General features: G+C 42.8%; 1 protein-coding gene across 3 annotated transcripts in view; it reads right to left on the bottom strand.

The window, feature by feature from the left end:
* Positions 1-564: 564 nt before the first annotated feature.
* LOC109880628 (protein phosphatase Slingshot homolog 1) overlaps positions 565-20,795 on the bottom strand; it is a 70,756-nt gene continuing 50,525 nt past the window's right edge. For 2 of the 3 annotated variants that reach the window (XM_020472821.2, XM_031804314.1), the window contains 12 exons: positions 12,546-12,610; positions 11,834-11,955; positions 11,541-11,609; positions 11,145-11,210; positions 10,477-10,671; positions 10,198-10,291; positions 9,756-9,884; positions 9,316-9,362; positions 8,939-9,085; positions 8,283-8,483; positions 7,369-8,086; positions 565-7,213 (listed from right to left, as the gene is read on the bottom strand). In XM_020472821.2, coding sequence (XP_020328410.1) covers positions 6,101-7,213; positions 7,369-8,086; positions 8,283-8,483; positions 8,939-9,085; positions 9,316-9,362; positions 9,756-9,884; positions 10,198-10,291; positions 10,477-10,671; positions 11,145-11,210; positions 11,541-11,609; positions 11,834-11,955; positions 12,546-12,610 — 2,966 coding nt within the window. In that variant the 3' untranslated portion in view covers positions 565-6,100. The remainder of the gene's footprint in view (positions 7,214-7,368; positions 8,087-8,282; positions 8,484-8,938; positions 9,086-9,315; positions 9,363-9,755; positions 9,885-10,197; positions 10,292-10,476; positions 10,672-11,144; positions 11,211-11,540; positions 11,610-11,833; positions 11,956-12,545; positions 12,611-20,795) is intronic. The other variant, XM_020472825.2, reaches the window with a different exon arrangement.

The raw sequence follows: 20,795 nt of genomic DNA on the forward strand, positions 1-20,795 counted from the left end.
CTCCCCACACACATGCCATTTCATGAAGAACGGTCCATCATTAATCACGCACACTACCATACAGGCTAGGAGCAACCAGAGCCGGTAGCAAAAGTGCTTCAAACTGTTACTGTCAAGCCAAGCGCTACATAATCTGGTTATTATAACGCCACTCTCCTGCCAAGGTATACAGATGGGGGCATTATGCAATTTCATTTCAGGATGTGGGCCACTACAGTCAATCGTGCAGTCTTGACCCAAGCATTTAGCAATATTTAGCAACGTCAACCCCTCCCCTCTATGAAATATTTCATTACTCACAGTGGGTCTGTAACAATCAGAGGACAGGCTTCTGTCACTGGGAGACTATTTATTACCACATCTCTCTTTGTGACTTCATGTTCAATGTCAGGAGAAATTAAATATATCCTAAGACAGGGATTGTGATACCACATGCCTCCTCTCCCTGCTGTATAACTGTTTGTCTGTGAATTAGCAAATCAAAGGCTATGTTGTGGATCTAATGTCTCAAACAGTAGTAGTTTGGAGATATGACAACAACAAAAAAATTGAAGAAAAATGTAATACTGTGATAGCATGAAAAAACATTTAATTTCATAAACAGATACAGTACATTATTTTAACAAATGTTTAAAAAAAAGTGCAATATGCATTCAAACTACAGCAAAATTACAGTACAAAAAAATGACTGCATACTTCAATATAAAACAAAAATCTGTGGAGCAACCTATCACTGTGATCTTCGCCAAATTGGTTTGACTTTAAGCCTATGAGAAGCTTCATAAACCATTAGTGATAGGAACACTCATCTATCGGTATGACACAATGCGGATGATTCCACTGTATCACTTCTGTTTCTCCCAAAAGTGCAATACATAAGATGTAACAGAGATCACAGACACACATAAATAAAAGACATTCTGATTCTCATTTTGTATCTTTTAACAGCTTCAATGGTGTCTCTATTTAGTGACAACACCCATGGATAGAACTTTGATCTTCTTCCACATTTAAAGGGCACAAACAAGTTTGGAGTCAAGATCCCGTCTCGGCAACCCTGATGGACACGTGAACGTGATAAGGAAGAGAAGAGGAGATTCAGTTTTTTTCCTCTTCAAATCAAAGAATGTACCAGAAGGTTAAAAAAAAGGAACACCAGGTTTCAGATTCCTGTTTCACATCTAAGTCTATTACTAGAAATAACAACAATGAAAGAACTGAGACTAAATGCAGGGCCATTGTTCTACTAAAGCGAAAGGGAAGTCTTGCCACAGAGTGTCCCATCATGCATCTACCCTACCCTTCCATCCAAACCCTCTGCAATACTGGCAGCTCCACACACACACACACACACACACACACACACACAGCTCTATACCTCTGGTCTCCCGGCTAAGGCACTTGTGTGTCCATAAATCAAACCTAAATGGATGTGGACTAATGGCTCACACACTCATATACCACTAAGGACCACCATCTGCACTGTGTGCAGCATCAGACGCCAAACTGAACACACCCCACAACAGAGGTTGGCATACATTTTTAAAAGGGACCAGATTACCACTCACATTTTAAACAGTGTGCATATTACATTATTGCACACACATTCACACACACCATAGGACAGCCCTGCTGTCCAGAGATGTTGGCCTTGCACCTGGGTAGCAAATCCATCGTTCTGCCTTCTGAGATCTACTGTACAGCGGAGAAGGAAAAACGGCAACTAAACCCTCATCTTGTAATGAAAGCAGCAAGGGTGTAAACTGGGGAGAAACATTGCAGAGCCATCTCTACAGTACAGAGGTACTGTGTTTCTGTGTGCCACACCAAATACACACATTTACACAGTATCTTTTCCTTGATAATGCATCATAAATGTTATCATGGTAGCAGGGTTCGCCCCAGGAATTTTGGCATTTTTTAACACCTGTAACTGCCATTTACTGCAATCTAGACCCCCCCAAAAATCATATATGATAACAAATAAAGTACTATGATTATTTTTAATTGACTTAAAGACTAAATATTACATAGTGGCGCAGCTAGTCCACAAGGTGGCACAGCGCCTCTATTACATTCTTTGGGGAGAACCCTGGGTAGACAGAGGCAATGTGCCAGCTAATTGGACACTTTCAATTCAAGATTTCACCGGTAAGTGGCTGTATGGGTTGTGCCCAATAGAACCATAAAAAAAGAAACAGGCATCTCTGACACAGCATTTCAATAAAATAGCATATGTACATACATACACAAACAGACACACACAGTACAACTGATTAAAACTGGAAGGACACTGCTTGCAGTAACAGTGTGTGTGTCCGCACAGGAACTGGAGTCATTGGGAAGAACTAAGTCTGTGCTCTCCATGTTACCAGACACATACATACAGTACTATACAGCAGTATCTTCTGCAACATCAATTACTGTACATACATATTAACATACAGTACATACTTCATGTGCTCTCATACGTGTGGGAGAAATGCATGTGCAATATGAACCTATTCATGTGTTTAAAGTTTATTTTCACTTCTCATAAATAGTTCACAGTAACCATGTAACCACTCTCAAGCACAAACACAAATACTGAACTTAAAAAATCATTTCAAAACAAAATATTTGACTGCAACATTTTTGTAAAAAAACATATGGCAAAGTAGCAAGATGTTGCATAAAGAACCTCTATTCTTTTCACTTATGGATGAAGACAAGCTGAGTGGAATGAATTGGGTGACATAGAATGTGAAATAGTCAGCGGGACACTTTCAGGACAGCAGTAGTGATACAGAAAGAGGGAGAAAAAGAAGAATGATGGAAGTGAAATGACACATGGCTCTTGTGAATGGTGTGACCCTCCGAGAAAAACGTTCTCTGGAACCTGAAGAAGACTTTGTACAACTCCCAATGCAACTGCTCACAAATTAAATTATGCAGCACAACTCAGTTCTCAGATGCAATAAAGGATCGTGGATCAAAAATAAGTTACGGAGGTGGGGAATCCTGTGAGTTCCCTGCTCAAATTATAAACCTGACCGAGAGCAGTTTAACATATAGCTGCAAGCAGCCATGCCGGGGTTCAAGCTATGGCCCCAGAGCAAATTAAACAAGTCACCCTAGGGCGAGCCACTTCTGTACTCCTTCCCACGCTTTCCAAATATCAGAACTCAAAATCCAACAGATCATGCAACATGCTTTTGATGTATTTTGGACCTTTTCAAATGTTGACTACTTTAAACATCTTCTCCAGAACCGCTGAACCGATCAGCACCAAATTTGGTATTTAGCATCTATAGACATGTCTTCAAATAAGACTCTAGCTCAAACAATATGGCCGCTAAGCCAATGAGCTCGCATGTATTATTTCTCATGTCCAACAGCGCCTCCATGCGGCCAAATAGAACCATACTCTACAGGTTAGCTAGACTCGCCTCCCTGAGCATGTGTGCCAAATTTCATGACTAAGTCAAACAGATCAAGAGATATAAATATGTGCCCATTATAGCCACTGTGTGGTCGATTTAAATGTGCTTGCATACGTTAAGTCCAGACAGGGTTTTGAACATGTATAGCAAGTTGTTACAATACGAATAACCGTGTCAGATTTTTATGCATTTATGTGCCAGGTCACGCCCACTTGAATGTTTATTGGTCCGTGTTCTTTCAGATGCTAGCCAGGAAAATATTGCGTTGAGAGACCTTGGTCCATAGATGCTATAATTCAAGTTTCAACCTGATCGGCCCAGTGGTTCCGGAGGAGATTTAATTTAAGTGTTTTTCAAAAAATTCTAAAATGGCAGAAAATCCATCATAGCGGACCTTATGGGATCTTGAGGAAAATTTGTTCCATGTGAGGAGAGAAACCTGTGTACTGAATTTCCGGACTCTAGGTCACATGGGATAAGGGGCATGACCTTTCAAAATATGAAATTTTAAGCGTTTGATATAGCTTCACCATGAGACCCTGGCATGGCATTGCATGAGACGGTGTGGACTATGGGCCTTTCCCATCATGCCAAATTGTACCCTCCTCAGCCTTACCATCACACAGGAATTTGCATGTTCATTTTCCTTGCGGAAAGAACCGGTATAACAATGAACCCCAACAAATACAACAGGGTTTCTCTCAGCTTCGATACTTGAACCCCTAATAAGATTAGCGTTCAGTGTAGCCAGTCTCAGAAAGGACCTGTACAACTACACGGGTAAATCCAGGCCTAGACACAGGCTAATCCATGTTGGGAAGGGAGGGTAGAAAGGAACTGCAAGATGTTGTAAAGGGAGTGGCTTTTCTCCAGCCCCTTTGGCTGTGTCATCATATCATTCTCAATGTACTTTACTGTTGTTGAATCTCAGGTGAGAGTCCAGGTACAGTATGGGGGGCTCAGGAGACAACCCTATTAAGACTATAAACCAGACAACTACGGACTACCCTGCATACAACATACAGCCCGTAGAGATCCTATATAGATACAACATACAGCCCATAGAGATCCTATATAGATACAACACACAGCCCGTAGAGATCCTATATAGATACAACACACAGCCCGTAGAGATCCTATATAGATACAACATACTGCCCATAAAGATCCTATATAGATACACTATACAGCCCTGTAGAGATCCTATATAGATACAACATACAGCCCATAGAGATCCTATATAGATACAACATACAGCCCGTAGATATGTAGGATCTCTATGACAAAGCATGTGAACTTCTCACCTGACAAGAGCGGGATCTGTAGAACTACTTGAACAAAATGAAAAACACCACATCACCGTGGTGTCACAGAGGTTGAATGGTCCCAGAAGATTCTTGGAATGATATCTGGATGTCTTGACACAGGGACATGTTGGAAGCTTGGAGGACATTATACCATGAAAGCGTCAGAAATGGAGGGGACTATGATGAAGGAATTACTTTTCTTACAGAAGTGGAATCACACTGCAGTACTTGCAGGAGGGGGCTATGGTCTTTTCGTTTTTGTATTCTATGTTTTCGGATCTGAATTGTTTGAAAATGATTTCTGATATATATTTGGCTCATCCAAAATTAATCAACTTTTTTATGCAAATACCAAAATACAATGCAGGCTCAGAAGCAGAGGAGCTAGACTCTATGCTTGTATGATTTTTTAAATACATTTCTAATATCACATCGTTGGTAACAGCCTCTAACCTGTAAAGGATTGTCATTAACACTGAGGTGACAAGAAGAAGAAAACGTTTTAGCATACCCGATATGATGATGTCACATACATTTGACCTATCACGACATCTCTCCAAAATACATGATGCACACCGAATTAATGGTGCTGTTTGTGTTATGACAAGTTTACAGTCTATGTGCGTCTCATACTGCTTACTGAACCCAAGACAGCAGTGACAAATACAACACAGACAACTACACCCACTTCTCCCCTTTGTTTTCAGCACATGGTGAAACTTCGGGAGCACTATACCCAATGATAGTGCAAAACCAGTATCATCTGATGATCAACTCTGGCTAAGGCAGCACTTCATCAATATACACCACAATTAACATTAACCAATGGCAAAGTAAACAACAAATTGTGATGATAAAGTCTGTGATAAAAACAAAATGTATCTGCTTGTGAAAGGCAGGGTATATGATGGTGATGATAATGATTATGATGATAATATGATAATGATTATGATGATGATAAAGCTGTAACTCTGATCTCTGGACAGCTAGAAAGGCAGAGGACCAGACATGAAAACCACTTTAAGTCCTGATGGAGACCAGGTCTTCTGTATGAGGTTCATCTTTACACACACATTCATTGCGCTCCATGCAAGAACAGCCTTTAACCAAGATACCGAGCAGGCTTTAACCAAGATACCATCTGGATTATGGTATAATATTTGGATTCTGTTAATTTTTCCTTAAATATGATGTGGATTTATATTAATATATATTTATATTATTCAAATGTTTATTTATACATGTATAATTCTATATACACATTTGTTTTTTAAGACTGTCCCTCTCCCCTCTCCAAAATCTGTGTGACCCTCCCCAGCTCAGAGTGGGGGATGGAGGGATGGGTGGAGGAGTGTCCCTCCATCCTTCCTGTCAGCTCCTGGGACCCCCGGACAGTGCTCTCTCTGGGGTGGTCTGGTCCCTGTGTGCTCTGGGCTGGGCGGAGGAAGAGGTGGAGGGGCACTCCCATTCTAGGCCTGGCTCTGGGGAAAGAGAGAGGAGCAGGAGGGTGCCTGCATCCGAGGAGCAGACGGAGCACAGGTCTTCAGCCGAGAAGTTGAGACTGCCCAGTTTGGCCAGTGAGTTTGAGCGTTTGAGGCTTGAGGGCACGGTGAGGCCGGCCAGCCGCATGCGGGTCTCGATCTCCTGAGCCCTCTGGCGCACCAGGCCGGGTTTGCCCCTGACGCTGCGGATGCTGTCACTGCTGGAGCTACGTGTCAGTGTGGAGCCATGGGGGGAAGAGTTGGGCGTCAGCCCCCCAGACCCCACTGCACCCAGCAGGACCTCGTTAGTCAGAGGAACCACCAGCAGCTCCAGGGGCACTGGGCATGGTGTGGAGGACTTGGGGAAGTCTTCTGGGAAGGCTGAGAACTCTACCTCCACAGGACTGGGACCCTCTCTGGCTCCTGAGTGGGGGCTGTCTAGAGGCTCCAAGGAATGAAGCCCCTCCTGGGACAGACCTGACAGCCTCTCCAGCCTCTCTGCCCTTCGGCGGACCAGCCCTGACCTCTGTAGCTGCACTAGAGTCTCCTGCTGCTGGGCCACGTAGCAGGCCACCGCCGGCCTCTTCTCCTCCAGGCTCAGTCCCAGCAGCTCTGGGACAGGTAGAGGCTCAGAGACCCCTAAAAGCTTCCCTTCCTCACCCTTGGCCTCACCAACCATGTCCTCAGATGTCAGAGAGCAGGGGGAGTCCTGGGCATCAGGCAGAGGTGTAGAGGGCAGAGCAGCACAGTTGGCACAGTCACACAGAGGGCCACAGGGGTGCAGCAGGCTGGGGGAACAGGGTGTGTCGGGGGAGGTAAGTGGGAGAGGGAGAGTGGCACTTGGGACCTCCACAGAGACACTGGGCACACTGGGGAGGTGTGTGGGGTTAAGGCAGAGATCAGAATCCTGGGTCAGTGAATCCATGTTATGGCTGGGCTTGTTGTCTGATCGCGAGAGGGCTGAAGGCTTGACTGGGTGAGCGGGTTTGGAAGGAGCAGTGTCCTAAACAGAGGGGAAACAAGAAGTCAGAAACAAAGAATAATCATTACTCTTTACTAATGTAGTTATCTATTTATTATAAGCTATTATATATACATATGAATTGGTTGTATATTACAGAGACAGAAGACACCATAATGAAAACCGCTCCCACTTACATTGAGGCTGGACAGGGTATTAAAGTGGTTGTTATTGTTGGAGTTCTGGTTCAGGGTTACCAGGTCCAGCCCATTGCCCTCCTTCTCTCCCTCCTCTTCCTGAACCATCTCCACCTCTCCATCACCATCACCTCCTCCTGCACTCCCCACTCTTCCTCCTGGCTGTGCCAACGCCTCCATCTCTGCTTCATCTTTCTGAACCTCCTCCTCATCCTCCTCCTCTACAGTGCTGAACTCCAGACGCAGGCGCAGCTCTTCCAGGGGCTCTGGTCCTCGGCAAGAGGTCTGGGCCGCCGTCCCCACCCCAGCCAGCCCAAAGTGTGGCAGCGGCAGGCCCTCCCGCCCCTCAAAGGCCTCGTCATCCAGCAGGGCGTCACGCTCCACGTCCTCAATCTCTATGAAGACCCGCTCCATGTCCAGGAGGGGCGGAGCGCGCACCGGCGTGGAGGGGTCACTGTCCAGGGCCGAGTCAGACAGCCTGCGGAAGTAGTAGTTGTTGTAGGCGGGGTCCACCTCCAGACTGATCATCCTGCAGGGGGAAAGGGGACATGCCGCCCCCTTCTCCTCAAGAGCCTCCTCATAGCAGGGGGACATCCCCGGCTCAGGGGTCCGGTTCGCTGGGTACTCCCCCCCACAGCACTGGGCCTGCAGTCCCTCATGGAGGTCACAGTCTGGGTCGGGGCGGTCAGGACGCCACAGCTTGTTGTGACGCTGCTTACTGGAAGTGGACAAAAGAGGTGGGGTGGGGGGGTGGGCAAGGAGGAGCATGGGAGATATGCTCAAATAATACACATAGAACATACAGCAAAATCTATAACCTAGGGCACTATTTCAGTGCTTTGATCCCTTGTTGGGCTACCCTAGTTGATCTGGGCTATGGTAATTACAGGGGGTGTAGTCGAGTGTGACTGTACCTGGCATCCAGGATGCCCTCGTACTCAGCCAGCTGTCTCATGAAGCCTGTGTTGGGCCGTGTGATGCTTCTCTTCTGCTTGACAAAGTTGAAGGCCTTCTCCAGTGACCAACCATACTCCTTCATGGCGTAAGCAATAACGGTGGAGGCCGAGCGGCTGACACCCATCTTACAGTGGACCAGACACTTGGAGTGGTTCTTCCTGGTAGGGTTAACACACCGTGAATGTATAGTTAGGAGAATCAGACTAGAATCCTAAGCCAGTTCTGTCACTCAGATGACTGTTCTCTGTCTGTGGCAAAGATAATGACAGTCTTTGTGTTGCTAGTGGTAACCATCTTCAGCTTCCTTCTCTAGGACAACTTTGGTCACAGACTTGGTCCTACACTGCCTTGAATTACCCTAATTACACCCCAGTCAAGTCACTCACAGTTCTCTGTAAGCTACTATTACTGTACCTCAAGTGAAACAGCAGGAAGATACATGTACTACCAACGTGGTTCTGACCAAGAGAGAATAAATTCATGTATGAATTTTAAAAAAGGATTATACAGGAGTGTGTTATGGTAAAGAAACGCTTGCTTTATCAACTCTATCCCTCGCAATATCTCTGTCCTTTCCATCCCTCTTACCTGTTTCGAGGCAAACATGACTTACTTTGCTTTAACTATGAAGTTGTATGTCTCGTTCCAGTGGGCCAGCAGGTCTGTCGTCTCCTCATCATAGACCCGTATGTTGTGGTAGGAGAATGTTCCTGGGAAGAAGTTATCTATCTCCCTGGTGACGTTGAGGATATAGCCCACCCTGGTGAAGAGACGGACACTACCCCATAATACTCCCACAATATTCTGACTCACACCAATGACTAATCTATGTTCTAATCGATGAGGCAACCTTCGTGACAACTAATCGTGTTCATGACAACTTTAATGCCTCTGAAAAAGTCCATTGACAGTGTTGGAGACATCACAGCCAATAATGGATTCACTCTATGGAATAGAAATGTCTGGAAGCGAGGAAAAGGCTGTACTTACCCAGTGTCCTGAAGCTCTTCCAGATTGGAGGCATTCCATTCAGATCCCTACAAACAAACGTGGAAAAATGTCAGACTTAACTGCACATAAATACACAGTCAATTCGTCCACATGCTGAACAGTTATGGCTGTCCAAGTGTGGCTCTTCCAGAGTACTACTTTTTCTAGCAGTATCAGCCAAATATCATGGCTTCAGCAGGCCAGATCTCATTGAGACAATAGATAATCCGACCTCAAACAATGAGAAAGCTCTAAAATGCACTTGATTCATCAGATTAAGCAGAGTTTGAGTAGCCTGAGTGCCAGTCTGTTTGTGCTAGCATGCCAAAATGCCAATGACAGCAATGGAGTTGGGAAGAGCAGAGACAGATCTGGGACCAAGCTAGAGATTGAGCGGTACCAAGCAGTTCTGGATAAGGAGTTGCTGCCAGGTGACTAACCAGATAGAGGTGGTCAAATATGAGTGTTGCCTTGTCCATCTGGCCCAGGATCAGCAGCATCTCGTTGTCGATGAACTCCTTGTACTGCATCAGGTTACAGCTCATATGCTGCTCCAGCTCCGTCCGGATCTGAGGGGACAGCAAACTCATCAACTCCCAACCATTTGATATTCTACCATTTGTACTTGTAATATTCCTGACTACAGTTTCAAATACATCAAATAATGTCCGGTCGAAATTGACTGAAGACTACACTACAAGTCAGTAAGGCTGTAATGCAAAGATGTTTGTTTTCAATACTGTGTCCCAAATGGTACCCTATTCCATATTTTGTTCACTTCTTTTGACCAGAGCCCTATTGGCCTGGTCAAAAGTAGTGCACTATAAAAGGGAGGGCACGCAGCTAATGTGTGCATTTAGTTCATCCCTCCCCACTGCTTACCTGTTTAGAGGTGACGTTCTCCAGGTCCTGGAACATCATGATGCTACGGAGTTTGGCTTTGATAAGGCACTCTGTCCGCTCCCTTTCTGTGGGCCTGCATCAGCAGAGACAAACACACAGAGGCTTCATCAGCAAACTACTCTACTCTCAGTCAATGGGTCAGTCAGGACCAGCAGACCATCACACGTTTCCTCTACTGTCCATCTCGTTCTACATGTTTGACTTTGTGTGAAACTATTCGCGTTATTTCATATCCATTTGCAATTTCTGTAGACTCACTTGTCGACAAACATGGTGGGAGAGTCAGGCCGCAAGGTCTCCAGGTCTCTCATAGCGTTCCACTCGTTGATGCAGCTCTGCTCTGAGGCGATGCAGCTCTCATAGTAACCCATCCAGGTGAGGGCCATTCCCCCGGGGAAGTAGTTGTACCTGCGGGACACCTCACACACCTTGTGGAGGATCTGCAGAGCCGACCTGGGACAGGGGTTAGAAAGAGACTCTGGTCAAAGTAGGTCAATTTATCTTCAATCAACCATCTTTGTTAATCTGGGAGAAATTTGGTGCAGTATAATCATTTTCTACCAATAGGCTTTTAATGGGTAATGAGCTGATTCACATGAACAAATGGCATTCATTTTAGGCTGGGTATCTGTAAAGCACTGTGTGACAATTGCTGATGTAAAAAGGGAAATATAAAATACATTTGATTGATTGATTGATTGATGCATGCACCTGCATCTCTACACCAGTATTTGGCAGAGTATTTTGAAATGCCTCAACTGTGTGGTCTGATATGAATTCAGCAGCCAATGTATTGATGTGGGATTGCTTCATTAACAACAATGTATTGATGTGGGATTGCTTCATTAACAACAATGTATTGATGTGGGATTGCTTCATTAACAACAATGTATTAAGCAGTCATTCCTACGGCTGTGTCTACTCACCACATGGCCTGTACAGACACAGGTTTGAAGACATGATTCCGGCTCACTGTATTCACACTGAAACCCCTGAGGGAGACACAAGACAGGCAATGACTCTCCCTGATCACACACTGATTCATACCTAGTAACCACTAAAACATAACTCTCTATCAAAACACATGTGGTGGTCAAAGTCATTTAAGCCTGTGCTGAGCTCAGTGTCTTTTTCTGTACCGGTATTCCAGTTATAGGTATTCCAGTTATTCCAGTTACTGGTATTCCAGTTACAGGTATTCCAGTTATTACAGAGTTACGCAAACAGAGCTGTTTCTCTCCAGAGTGTACAGCAGGGGGCTGTAGTCTGACAGAGGGGTCACAGATACAGAACAATTGTATGTCTATGGGGGACTCGCTCACCCGTCTCCATCCAGATGGATCTTGGTGTCACTCCACAGAGGCAGCACCATGCCAACGGAGCAGCTTTTACTGGGAACAACACAAAAAGACACGTTCCCAGCAGATCAACACACCTGGTTTGACTTCAAATGGAGATGCTGCTACCACAACAACAAGGGTCTAACAGCTGGCATCAAGGACAACCATAGCAAGTGAGGAAAGAGACACACACACACACACACACACGTACACGTACACACACACACACACACACACGCACACACACACACACGCTGGCCCAGGCCCATACACACCTGTCCTTGTCGCTGAAGTCTATGCCCAGCAGGATGTTCTCCTCTGTGTCCTGTCGTCCGCTGGTGTACACCACCACCATGTAACGCACTCTGTCTGACCAGGCACTCTCCAGCCGCACCGCCTGTAGCAGGGGACGTGACAGTTTCATCAACTCTTTCACAAACAACGAGGCTACATTGCCTACCTGTCCATGCACCTCTCCCAACATGTGAATCTGATAAAAAGGTCATACAAACAGACTCATAGAGAGTACACACAATCTGACTGCAGGTCTGCTGCATCATGTAATTCCACACGCACAAGACATGGGCATAACACCCACACAGTCCAACCGTAACACACACACACACACACACACACACACTCCAATCCTACAAAGCAATCTCTCACAGTCAAAAACAGTTTGTTAATACATGGGAGGCATCATTCCAATGGAGTGTGAGAACATAGTGATAGATAAACTAATAAACTCTCCATTTCACAGACACCATGGAAACACTTGGTAATGCTCTTCTGTGTGAGTTCAAACATGTTCTCATTATCTAATAATTACAGTGAACAAACAAGTCTTTAGTACACAGAGGTGAAATAAAAAAAATTAAAGTATTTAGTACACAATAAAAAGCATTCAGGCAGGTTGACTATGTCATGGTGCCAGGTGGTTAGTCACTGGCCAGGGTTGTGGGGAAGTGTGTGTGTGTTGCCTCTTACCAGTTTGATTCGGTCCTCCGAGCGAAGAATGTTGATCATCACCTGCAGGTGCTGAGGTAAGTCTCCTGTTGAAAGAGAAGAACAGGAAAAAAATAAAGACCTGGTTGGTTAGTGTCATCAGACAACATCGTTGAGTGAGTGAGCAACTGCAGGCACAATTGGCTAGTGCCATGAAAGGTTACATAGCAGAGAACAATGCCCTCCAGAACTGGGTATTGGGCATTTCCATGTAAAAGGATCCATGAACACCAACATGTGAAGTTCATAGGAGCATATCAAATTGGGTATTAAATTAAAGTTAAGAGCGTATATTTTGGGGAAATGAAGGCATATCCACAATTTGTTTTCAATTGTCCATCTCAAAAATTAGGCATAAGTAAAGGCTTTGATTTCTGGATTCAGAAAGAAAAGGACTTAGGAAAAATCTTAAAAGGTATCAGAAATACATCAAAACACAATAATGTTGACGTAAAGACCCCTGCCAACTAATATCAACATATATTTCATATTGGAGGAATTGTTTACCTTCTGTAAGTTTAAGAAATATTACCTTGTGCCTGGTAATTCCTTTACCAAAAACCCACATACCGTGCATTCAGAAAGTATTCACACCCCTTGACATTTTACATTTTATTGTGTTACAGCCTGAATTTAAAATGGATTAAATGAAGATTTTTTTGGTCACTGGCCTACAAACAATACCCCATAATGTCAAAGATGGATTATGTTTTTAGAAATGTTTACTAATTAATGAAAAATGAAAAAAGTTAATAAGTATTCAACCCCTTTGAGTAAACATTTGCTTAACAAGTCACAAAAGTTGCATGGACTCACTCTGTGTGTAATAATAGTGTTTAACATAATTTTTGAATGACAACCTAATTTCTGTACCTCACACATACAATTATTTTTAAGGTCCATCAGCCGACAGTGAATTTCAAACACAGATTCAACCACAAAGACCTGGGAGGTTTTCTAATGCCACACAAAGAAGGGCACCTATTGGTAGATGGGTAAATAGTAAAATAAAGCAGACATTGCACATGCCTTTGAACATTTCTGTAAAAAAAAAAAAAAATAGTTGTGTTCCTATTTTTTGTTGTGTCAGGTTGTTGACAGTAGTTGCACCCGATTCAGCTGCCCTGCATGCCAGGTAGGAAAACTGTTGCAATTTTGAACCATTTCATGTGTCTGAAGGTATAAACTCTGCCTTCCCGGCGGCCCAGAGAGCATACCAGGTGCACTATAAACCTACCGCTGACTGATCGTATGGCTCAGATAACCATCTCCGCAGTAACGTAGCAGGCATAAAAGAAAGCTACAGCTAAGTTGATACTGTGAGATTTCAAAACGTTTAAAACCATGACTAGAGAGAGACTGTCAACAAATACAGCAAAGTGTTGCTGTTTTTATGAGTGAGTTCATGTTTAAGTTCTCACTCAGCACTGTCAACACTTTGTATTCAACACTTTTATCAGTCATTAAATGCGCGTTCTTCCATTTCCACTCAGTGCCTCAATAAGCACTGCAGCAGTAATGAATGAGTAGGGAAGTGTAACTATAGCTTTACTTTGTTGTTATTATTAGCAGCTTGGGTCTTTTTTAATATAAAGGAATATTTCACTTTCTCTGTTCATAGGAGTAACAACATGAATTTGGCATTGAGGCAGAAATAATGTGGTGAGACTCGAGTTTTGCCATCAGCTGGAAGACGGTGTACCTTTTTGGCCAGTGTCATTGGAGGAAATGTAGAGCGGAGGGATTTTGAGAGGCGACTATCAGCCCAATAAAATAAAAAGCGAATTATTTAAATGTAAGCTCAAGCACTACTTAGCCCCTACTGTACACAGACCGGTGTGGCATAAACAATCAGAGCTGTAGTAGGTCTAGAAGCAAATAGACCATTGATCTGTACCATTTACTTTGAACTGGACTGTGTTAACAGCATGAGCAGTCGTGAGTAGATGCACTTGTTTTGAGATCAAAGCGAGAGCTGCATGTAGCCATGTGTGCACATTTTGTCTGTTGCTAGTTTGTGAGTCATTAGCTCAGTTATAGATCATTTGTAGTCAGCCATAGGTGAGAGAGCACAACATTTATTGACATCTTTGAAGAGAGTCAGGTAAAGAGCATTTTTTTGTCTTAAATGGTCAGTTTTGTATTTGAGTAGGCAATAGGCAGAGGGTAGTAACATTTTTCTGATTCTCTGTAATAATGGTATGGTAATAATAACACATTTGATTTTGTAAAGTGGTGTCTTGCATCAAACAACACAACAACATTTTCAGTCAATTCCTTGTCTGAAGGACAAGTGGATACACAGGTCAATGTCAAGCCCCTGCATGTTTTTTTTTCTTTCTTCCAAAAGTCTCATGGAATGTAGGCCGACATTGAACACTAAACATTGGCTGCTACTGTAGGCTGAACGATAGAACAGCTATTTCCATGTTAAAATGTTATGGGATGCATTTTCTCCATTGTTTTTTATTGTAAGCCACCCTGGTAGGCCTACATTATGATCAAATAGCCACAGTTGCCGACATGGCCACTGTTAAAACTGTAACTTAAAGCGAGTACAGCCTCCTCAGTGTTCACAGAATTTTCACAAATCTCAAGTTTGTGTTGAGCAGACCTGAAATTTGCTCAGTGCCTAAAAAATGTAGGGAAAATTAATCCCCACCACGTCTTTGAAACAGTTTTTAATTGCATATCTGAATAAGTGCAAGCTATTGTTAATTACTCCCTGTTCATGCACTTTCCCCAATGCATTAAAACTGCTATGGTGAAACCTCTTCTGAAGAAAAGTCATCTAGATTCTTCAGCTCTTAGCAATTTTCAGCTCTTTCATCTCCAACCTTCCATTCTTAAGCAAAATTCTGGAGAAATTGGTTTTGAAACCAATGATTTTTTAAGTACCAATTATTTTAAAAATCCAATCCGGTTTCCGTGCCCACCACAGCACAGAGAGAGCCTTAGTTAAAGTTTTAAATTATCTTAGAGCCAACTATGGCTGTCACGACTTCCGCCGAAGTTGGTCCCTCTCCTTGTTCGGGCGGCGTTCGGCGGTCGACGTCACCGGCTTTCTAGTCACCACCGATCCATGTTTCATTTTCGTTTGGTTTTGTCTTCATTATACTCACCTGGTTTCCATTCCATAATCAGTGTTCCTTATTTAACCCTCTGGCTTCCCCTGTTGTTTTGTGCGTGATTGTTTTTGTCAAGTGGTTCCGTGTACGTGATCTGGATTGTTTATGTTTATCCTTGTTGGATTATTGTTGAATTTGAGTAAATATTGTGGCTTTACTCATACCTGTGTCCTGCGTCTGACTCCGCCTTATTCCATTCACCTAGAACATTGACAATGGTGAACCCATGTAGTCGACAGGTCGATTTGCTTGGTCGATAGGCTGTTGGTCGAACAAGATGTTTTTGGTCGAGCAGTCGCAAATATTTTTATTTTTGTCAAGGTGCACAAGACACCTGATTCGCGCCTATCTCAGTGGACTAATCCATTGCGGAGACCACAGGGATGGCACAGTCCATCACTCTAAGACATGTGATACTGAAATTGTATAAGGTTATATTATGCCAAAAAATAAATGGCGCAACAGTAATAAATCAAATATTATTTTAGAACAAATGCGCTTTCTCCCGGGTTGGATACGGTCGCTGTCCGCGGTTCTGAACCATAATCTTCCTTGAATTGGTGCCTTTCCCTATGTTGTTTTGTGCATAATAGCAAAGTTAACCGGCAAATTGGGATTTGAGAACAAAGCGGCGGAGGCAGCAGAGATGAGGAAACAGCCCTTGCCTTAGCCTAATTGTCTTAGAAAATTAAGGAGATTTAATAAGGTCTATAATAAAAAGCCTAACTGTTAAATGTGCCTGGCTTTAGAAATCATCCACATCTACATAAATAAAACAGATCTTAATTATGTTGCCTGTTTGAGTGTTTGTTTAATAGCTTACTGTTTCCTTGAGCACCAAGCCTCATGCAACAGCAAAATGTTGGATAAAGCAATTTCACAGATTCGGCTGTTTTTAAATCTTTGCTATGCTGTAATAAAGGCTTTTTTTTAAATGTTAGAACAGATTGGTATTACTTATAATTTATTTGGTGTTGTTTACACTGTTCCAAACAGGCAGAAAAATAATATTGTAATCTAACAGCACCTGTTTGGCACACATAATATGCAAGTAGCTCTCACTCCTATTCCCTCCTTTTTCTTGATCTCCCTTCTTATTGTTATAATTACAATTATTATTATGATCATCTTTATAATTATAAGTAACGTAGTTATCATTAGGCCTATAATTCAATATAAATTCTACCTTATCAATCATTCATTCATTCATGCCATCACACAAGACATTCATGCTGTGAAATGCAGTCAAGCATTTTAGTTTTAAAATGAAATGAAGGGAGCTTTGAATAATTAGTCTAAACAATAAATAAACCGCAATTCACGAATGCAACTGTTTTCAGTCTGCTGTAATAAAGGCTTTATATATATACAGTGCCTTGCGAAAGTATTCGACCTTTTGCCACATTTCAGGATTCAAACAAAGATATAAAACTGTATTTTTTTGTGAAGAATCAACAACAAGTGGGACACAATCATGAAGTGGAACGACATTTATTGGATATTTCAAACTTTTTTAACAAATCCAAAACTGAAAAATTGGGCGTGCAAAATTATTCAGCCCCTTTACTTTCAGTGCAGCAAACTCTCTCCAGAAGTTCAGTGAGGATCTCTGAATGATCCAATGTTGACCTAAATGACTAATGATGATAAATACAATCCACCTGTGTGTAATCAAGCACCTGCACTGTGATAGTCTCAGAGGTCCGTTAAAAGCGCAGAGAGCATCATGAAGAACAAGGAACACACCAGGCAGGTCCGAGATACTGTTGTGAAGAAATTTAAAGCCGGATTTGGATACAAAAAGATTTCCCAAGCTTTAAACATCCCAAGGAGCACTGTGCAAGCGATAATATTGAAATGGAAGGAGTATCAGACCACTGCAAATCTACCAAGACCTGGCCGTCCCTCTAAACTTTCAGCTCATACAAGGAGAAGACTGATCAGAGATGCAGCCAAGAGGCCCATGATCACTCTGGATGAACTGCAGAGATCTACAGCTGAGGTGGGAGACTCTGTCCATAGGACAACAATCAGTCGTATATTGCACAAATCTGGCCTTTATGGAAGAGTGGCAAGAAGAAAGCCATTTCTTAAAGATATCCATAAAAAGTGTTGTTTAAAGTTTGCCACAAGCCACCTGGGAGACACACCAAACATGTGGAAGAAGGTGCTCTGGTCAGATGAAACCAAAATTGAACTTTTTGGCAACAGTGCAAAACGTTATGTTTGGCGTAAAAGCAACACAGCTCATCACCCCGAACACACTATCCCCACTGTCAAACATGGTGGTGGCAGCATCATGGTTTGGGCCTGCTTTTCTTCAGCAGGGACAGGGACGATGGTTAAAATTGATGGGAAGATGGATGGAGTCAAATACAGGACCATTCTGGAAGAAAACCTGATGGAGTCTGCAAAAGACCTGAGACTGGGATGGAGATTTGTCTTCCAACAAGACAATGATCCAAAACATAAAGCAAAATCTACAATGGAATGGTTCAAAAATAAACATATCCAGGTGTTAGAATGGCCAAGTCAAAGTCCAGACCTGAATCCAATCGAGAATCTGTGGAAAGAACTGAAAACTGCTGTTCACAAATGCTCTCCATCCAACCTCACTGAGCTGTTTTGCAAGGAGGAATGGGAAAAAATGTCAGTCTCTCGATGTGCAAAACTGATAGAGACATACCCCAAGCGACTTACAGCTGTAATCGCAGCAAAAGGTGGCGCTACAAAGTATTAACTTAAGGGGGCTGAATAATTTTGCATGCCCAATTTTTCTGTTTTTGATTTGTTAAAAAAGTTTGAAATATCCAATAAATGTCGTTCCACTTCATGATTGTTTCCCACTTGTTGTTGATTCTTCACAAAAAAATACAGTTTTATATCTTTACGTTTGAAGCCTGAGTTCAAGGGGGCTGAATACTTTCGCAAGGCACTGTATATTTTCCCCGTTAGACATTCTCTCTGGTACACTTATTTAGTGTTGTTTACACTGTTCTAAATGGTCATTTAAAAAAATTATATTGTAATCTAACAGCAATTGTTTGGCACATAATACTCAGAAAACACTTTCTCATATGCCCTCCTTTTTATTGATATCCAGTAGTCTCCACAACTAAGTCAAATGTCTTCCACAGATCTGACTTCCACTTTCCCTCCTGAGAAACCAACAAACATTTGCCCGTTTTTCTTTTTCACATCCTCGGGATCCATTTTTCTGTCGCCATTACTGTGTTAGGATTTTGTTATAACCAATTTACTGATGTGATTATGATAGACTATAGGTCAGGCCCTATTGGTCACATGCATACGATGCTTACAGGGTTGAGGGAATAGGGAATGTTTTTCATAAAACAAATGAGGGATTTCGGTAACAGAACTTTTCAGTCAATGTCCAAAATTACGTTGCAGCTTCAGAACGGACAGCTGCGTAATACTGCAATGCTCTTCTGTCTGGTGTACCCAAGAAAGCCATTGGTCAACTGCAAAACATACAGAATGCTGCAGCGAGTGTACTGACCAAGACCAGATGGAGAGCACACATTACACCGGTTTTAAAGTCTCTACACTGGCTGCCTGTGAGTTTTAGAATACATTTCAAGACTCTTCTAGTGGTTTTCAAATCAATCCACGATTGTACACTCCAATACACATTAGGCATGCTTTTAAGTTATGTAGAGAGGGAGACATTAAGAGACAGCAAAGGGAGGGCTACTCGATATGGCGACGTTAAATGACAACCCTAACCACTACAGTGATCAGTAAAGAGTGGCAGCCAAACATGTGTCAGTCAAGGTATTCTGATGACTGGCAAACAAACTATGTCCTCTCCTCCTGGGCGGCTTTAATTACAGCTGTCGGCGCCACGCTGGCTCTGGGCATGTTCCCCTGCTTCATGGCGCATCCATAGGTAGACGCCTCATAAAGACACGTTCAGACATATATTCATTTACATGTATTAATAAGTTAGTACTTTACTCAGCAACTGTTCTGGGCCTTAACAGCCAGGGGCTACAGGAGTTCTCAGCTCAGCTCAGACTCACAACCGAGACAAATGCTAATCTCTGCATTTGGTTTGGTTGAGGCCGACATCAGTTGACACGCAGGTATCTTTCTTTTTGTTTTGGAAGTTCCGCAAGTTCTTCACTGGGGGGTGTTTTCATCTCCTGCCACTGCTACTGCTCTGACAAAAAGATAGTGGCCAGCCAAGATTTGGGCCAGCCATGGTTGGTTACTCAGGCAGAAGGAACCGCACAGTGTGGCCTCAGCTCATGGATCGGAAATCAGTCACCTCACAACCTGAGGGCACCGCTAAGTATTCTAACTACAAGGCGCAATGTTCACTGGCAGTAGACTACAGGATAAACATTACCCAAAGGCCAGGCTAAGGAGATTATCCAATCCTGTTTGAAAACATTCTGTCCTACAGAAAACCTAAAAAAAAATTGACTGTTCACTTTCCAAATGCAGCACTTTCTCTATAAGAAACACATGACTGCATCCTCCAATAACTGCCTACCAACTCAATCACTCAATGCGGGCTAGCAGCCAATCCTGATTGTGCTCAAGTTCAGTCAATTCACTTGGTGATTCCATTTCAAATTCCATTTGAATTCACTTCAACAAGGAAACCAAAAATGAGAAACCAACTGAAATCAAATGAACAAAATATTAGCTCACAGAGTAAAACTAGAACAGCGTTGGGAGAAAAAAAACCTGGTTCTCTGTGATATTGAGAGTGCATGTTAAGCTCTCCCAAGCAGCTGCAGGATCTTGTTTTTAACCAATTAAAACCTTTGCCTTAGAATCATACTTGAAATATCGTACTTTACATTATACGGGTGGCTAAACACTGGAACCTTCTGCACATCTACCATTCCAGTGTTTAATTGCTATATTGTAATTACTTTGCCACCATGGCCTATTTATTGCCTTAACTTCCTTATCTTACCTCATTTGCACTCACTGTATATAGACTTTTTGTTTTCTTTTGTTCTACTGTATTATTGACTGTATGTTTTGTTTATTCCATGTGTAACTTGTGTGTTGTTGTATGTGTCGAATTGCTATGCTTTATCTTGGCCAGGTCGCAGTTGCAAATGAG

Source organism: Oncorhynchus kisutch, linkage group LG3, assembly GCF_002021735.2.
Source record: "Oncorhynchus kisutch isolate 150728-3 linkage group LG3, Okis_V2, whole genome shotgun sequence".
Lineage (NCBI taxonomy): Eukaryota > Metazoa > Chordata > Actinopteri > Salmoniformes > Salmonidae > Oncorhynchus > Oncorhynchus kisutch.